The sequence below is a fragment of the Pseudochaenichthys georgianus genome, unplaced genomic scaffold (genome assembly GCF_902827115.2).
Source record: "Pseudochaenichthys georgianus unplaced genomic scaffold, fPseGeo1.2 scaffold_447_arrow_ctg1, whole genome shotgun sequence".
Classification (NCBI taxonomy): domain Eukaryota; kingdom Metazoa; phylum Chordata; class Actinopteri; order Perciformes; family Channichthyidae; genus Pseudochaenichthys; species Pseudochaenichthys georgianus.
Genome location: NW_027263012.1, coordinates 237501 through 243219, shown reverse-complemented (window position 1 = coordinate 243219; position 5719 = coordinate 237501). Strand labels below are relative to the sequence as shown.

Below are 5719 nucleotides of genomic sequence, written 5' to 3'. Positions count from 1 at the left end.
TTTTGAAGAAGTAGAAAGTACAGGTATTTGAGTTCAACATGTGAGAAGTAGAAAGTACAGGTATTTGGGTTCAACATGTAAGAAGTAGAAAGTACAGGTATTTGAGTTCAACATGTAAGAAGTAGAAAGTACAGGTATTTGTGTTCAACATGTAAGAAGTAGAAAGTACAGGTATTTGTGTTCAACATGTAAGAAGTAGAAAGTACAGGTATTTGGGTTCAACATGTAAGAAGTAGAAAGTACAGGTATTTGAGTTCAACATGTGAGAAGTAGAAAGTACAGGTATTTGAGTTCAACATGTAAGAAGTAGAAAGTACAGGTATTTGAGTTCAACATGTAAGAAGTAGAAAGTACAGGTATTTGAGTTCAACATGTAAGAAGTAGAAAGTACAGGTATTTTAGTTCAACATGTAAGAAGTAGAAAGTACAGGTATTTGGGTTCAAAATGTAAGAAGTCAAAGTAAAAAGTCGTCAGAAAATAAGTAGTGGAGTAAAGTACTGATACCAGAAACATGTACTTAAGTACAGTAACAAAGTATCTGTACTCCACTACTTCCCTCCCCTGAGTGAGACTCACCATGAGTTTGCGTTCAGCTCTGAGCGTGTGGACCACGTGAGGCAGGATCTGCGCGGGGTACGCACGGCGCCTCCTGGTGGTTTCTACGATGGCGTCGTCCAGCAGGCTCTCCAGATCCAAAGGCTCCTCCTCTGCAGAGATAAATAAAATAATAAATAAATACTACTTTAATTTAAGCAACACGAACACCGCGCACTGATGAAGGCTGGAGACTTCAGAGCGATGCCATCGTAGAGACTGACCTTCGACATCAGGAGCCTCCTCCCACGGCAGTCCGTTCACCAGCACGTTCTCCTGCACCGCCGCCTCGAAGGTCTGCACAGACGACAGAGTCCACATTACAGCTGTGAGGCTTTATCAAATGTATCCCAGATGTTCTCGGGCTGTTTAGGACAGCAACAAAGGATGCTTCTTATTATCGATTAATCTAATCATTTCCTTGGTTCATCATCGGTCTATAAATGTCCAAAAAGTGGAGGAATACTAATAGTCTGAAGTTCAAATCGATGTCTTGATTGGTCCGTTCATAATTACTATATTCAGTTTACTATCACTCAGAGCAAAAACGTACTTTACTTTGTACTTCTACGGCACTACAATTACTTCTACTTTTACTCAAGTACAAGACCTGAGTACTTCTACTTTTACTCAAGTACAAGATCTGAGTAATTCTACTTTTACTCAAGTACAATATCTGAGTACTTCTACTTTTAGTCAAGTACAAGATCTGAGTACTTCTACTTTTACTCAAGTACAAGATCTGAATACTTCTACTTGTACTAAGTACGACCTGAGTACTTCTACTTTTACTCAAGTACAAGATCTGAGTACTTCTACTTTTACTCAAGTACAAGATCTGATTACTTCTACTTTTACTCAAGTACATGATCTGATTACTTCTACTTTTACTCAAGAACAAGATCTGAGTACTTCTACTTTTACTCAAGTACAAGATCTGAGTACTTCTACTCAAGTACAAGATCTGAGTACTTCTACTTTTACTCAAGTACAAGATCTGAGTACTTCTACTTTTACTCAAGTACAATATCTGAGTACTTTTACTCAAGTACAATATCTGAGTACTTTTACTCAAGTACAACATCTGAGTACTTCTACTTTTACTCAAGTACAATATCTGAGTACTTCTACTTTTACTCAAGTACAAGACCTGAGTACTTCTACTTTTACTCAAGTACAAGATCTGATTACTTCTACTTTTACTCAAATACATGATCTGAGTAATTCTACTTTTACTCAAGTACAATATCTGAGTACTTCTACTTTTAGTCAAGTACAAGATCTGAGTACTTCTACTTTTACTCAAGTACAAGATCTGAATACTTCTACTTGTACTAAGTACGACCTGAGTACTTCTACTTTTACTCAAGTACAAGATCTGAGTACTTCTACTTTTACTCAAGTACAAGATCTGATTACTTCTACTTTTACTCAAGTACATGATCTGATTACTTCTACTTTTACTCAAGAACAAGATCTGAGTACTTCTACTTTTACTCAAGTACAAGATCTGAGTACTTCTACTCAAGTACAAGATCTGAGTACTTCTACTTTTACTCAAGTACAAGATCTGAGTACTTCTACTTTTACTCAAGTACAATATCTGAGTACTTTTACTCAAGTACAATATCTGAGTACTTTTACTCAAGTACAACATCTGAGTACTTCTACTTTTACTCAAGTACAATATCTGAGTACTTCTACTTTTACTCAAGTACAAGACCTGAGTACTTCTACTTTTACTCAAGTACAAGATCTGATTACTTCTACTTTTACTCAAATACATGATCTGAGTAATTCTACTTTTACTCAAGTACAATATCTGAGTACTTCTACTTTTAGTCAAGTACAAGATCTGAGTACTTCTACTTTTACTCAAGTACAAGATCTGAATACTTCTACTTGTACTAAGTACGACCTGAGTACTTCTACTTTTACTCAAGTACAAGATCTGAGTACTTCTACTTTTACTCAAGTACAAGATCTGATTACTTCTACTTTTACTCAAGTACATGATCTGATTACTTCTACTTTTACTCAAGAACAAGATCTGAGTACTTCTACTTTTACTCAAGTACAAGATCTGAGTACTTCTACTCAAGTACAAGATCTGAGTACTTCTACTTTTACTCAAGTACAAGATCTGAGTACTTCTACTTTTACTCAAGTACAATATCTGAGTACTTTTACTCAAGTACAATATCTGAGTACTTCTACTTTTACTCAAGTACAAGATCTGAGTACTTCTACTTTTACTCAAGTACAAGATCCGAGTACTTCTACTTTTACTCAAGTACAAGACCTGAGTACTTCTACTTGTACTAAGTACGACCTGAGTACTTCTACTTTTACTCAAGTACACGATCTGAGTACTTCTACTTGTACTAAGTACGACCTGAGTACTTCTACTCAAGTACAAGATCAGAGTACTTCTACTTTTACTCAAGTACAAGACCTGAGTACTTCTACTTGTACTAAGTACGACCTGAGTACTTCTACTTTTACTCAAGTACACGATCTGAGTACTTCTACTTGTACTAAGTACGACCTGAGTACTTCTACTTTTACTCAAGTACAAGATCAGAGTACTTCTACTTTTACTCAAGTACAAGACCTGAGTACTTCTACTTGTACTAAGTACGACCTGAGTACTTCTACTTTTACACAAGTACAAGACCTGAGTACTTCTACTTTTACTCAAATACATGATCTGAGTAATTCTACTTTTACTCAAGTACAATATCTGAGTACTTCTACTTTTACTCAAGTACAAGATCTGAGTACTTCTACTTTTACTGAAGTACAATATCTGAGTACTTCTACTTTTACTCAAATACATGATCTGAGTAATTCTACTTTTACTCAAGTACAAGATCTGAGTACTTCTACTTTTACTCAAATACATGATCTGAGTAATTCTACTTTTACTCAAGTACAAGATCTGAGTACTTCTACTTTTACTCAAGTACAAGATCAGAGAACTTCTATTTTTACTCAAGTACAAGACCCGAGTACTTCTACTAAGTACGACCTGAGTACTTCTACTTTTACTCAAGTACACGATCTGAGTACTTCTACTTGTACTAAGTACGACCTGAGTACTTCTACTTTTACTCAAGTACAAGATCAGAGTACTTCTACTTTTACTCAAGTACAAGACCTGAGTACTTCTACTTGTACTAAGTACGACCTGAGTACTTCTACTTTTACTCAAGTACAAGATCAGAGTACTTCTATTTTTACTCAAGTACAAGACCTGAGTACTTCTACTTGTACTAAGTACGACCTGAGTACTTCTACTTTTACTCAAGTACAAGATCAGAGTACTTCTACTTTTACTCAAGAACAAGATCTGAGTACTTCTACTTTTACTCAAGTACAAGATCTGAGTACTTCTATTTTTCCTCAAGTACAAGACCTGAGTACTTCTACTTGTACTAAGTACGACCTGAGTACTTCTACTTTTACTCAAATACATGATCTGAGTAATTCTACTTTTACTCAAGTACAATATCTGAGTACTTCTACTTTTACTCAAGTACAATATCTGAGTACTTCTACTTTTACTCAAATACATGATCTGAGTAATTCTACTTTTACTCAAGTACAAGATCTGAGTACTTCTACTTTTACTCAAGTACAAGATCTGATTACTTCTACTTTTACTCAAGTACAAGATCAGAGTACTTCTACTTTTACTCAAGTACAAGATCTGAGTACTTCTACTCAAGTACAAGATCTGAGTACTTCTACTTTTACTGAAGTACAATATCTGAGTACTTCTACTTTTACTCAAATACATGATCTGAGTAATTCTACTTTTACTCAAGTACAAGATCTGAGTACTTCTACTTTTACTCAAATACATGATCTGAGTAATTCTACTTTTACTCAAGTACAAGATCTGAGTACTTCTACTTTTACTCAAGTACAAGATCTGATTACTTCTACTTTTACTCAAGTACAAGATCAGAGTACTTCTACTTTTACTCAAGAACAAGATCTGAGTACTTCTACTTTTACTCAAGTACAAGATCAGAGTACTTCTATTTTTACTCAAGTACAAGACCTGAGTACTTCTACTTGTACTAAGTACGACCTGAGTACTTCTACTTTTACTCAAATACATGATCTGAGTAATTCTACTTTTACTCAAGTACAATATCTGAGTACTTCTACTTTTACTCAAGTACAAGATCTGAGTACTTCTACTTTTACTGAAGTACAATATCTGAGTACTTCTACTTGTACTAAGTACGACCTGAGTACTTCTACTTTTACTCAAATACATGATCTGAGTACTTCTACTTTTACTCAAGTACAAGATCAGAGAACTTCTATTTTTACTCAAGTACAAGACCCGAGTACTTCTACTAAGTACGACCTGAGTACTTCTACTTTTACTCAAGTACAAGATCAGAGTACTTCTACTTTTACTCAAGTACAAGACCTGAGTACTTCTACTTGTACTAAGTACGACCTGAGTACTTCTACTTTTACTCAAGTACACGATCTGAGTACTTCTACTTGTACTAAGTACGACCTGAGTACTTCTACTCAAGTACAAGATCAGAGTACTTCTACTTTTACTCAAGTACAAGACCTGAGTACTTCTACTTGTACTAAGTACGACCTGAGTACTTCTACTTTTACTCAAGTACAAGATCAGAGAACTTCTATTTTTACTCAAGTACAAGACCTGAGTACTTCTACTTGTACTAAGTACGACCTGAGTACTTCTACTTTTACTCAAGTACACGATCTGAGTACTTCTACTTGTACTAAGTACGACCTGAGTACTTCTACTTTTACTCAAGTACAAGATCAGAGTACTTCTACTTTTACTCAAGTACAAGACCTGAGTACTTCTACTTGTACTAAGTACGACCTGAGTACTTCTACTTTTACTCAAGTACAAGATCAGAGTACTTCTACTTTTACTGAAGTACAATATCTGAGTACTTCTACTTTTACTGAAGTACAATATCTGAGTACTTCTACTTTTACTGAAGTACAATATCTGAGTACTTCTACTTTTACTCAAGTACAAGATCTGAGAAATTCTACTTGTACTAAGTACGACCTGAGTACTTCTCCCTCCTCTGTGTATCTTGATGTTCTTTG

The 5719-nt window shown here is 35.1% G+C and overlaps 1 protein-coding gene across 1 annotated transcript in view; it reads right to left on the bottom strand.

Annotated features, from left to right (window-relative positions):
- Positions 1-577: 577 nt before the first annotated feature.
- The window catches only part of nsl1 (NSL1 component of MIS12 kinetochore complex), a gene marked incomplete at its 3' end in the record, with an annotated part of 5447 nt that continues 305 nt past the window's right edge, over positions 578-5719 (bottom strand). Inside the window, exons 2-3 of the mRNA XM_034078581.2 lie at positions 820-892; positions 578-708 (exon numbers count right to left, since the gene is read on the bottom strand). Of these exons, the coding sequence (XP_033934472.2) occupies positions 578-708; positions 820-892 (204 nt within the window). The remainder of the gene's footprint in view (positions 709-819; positions 893-5719) is intronic.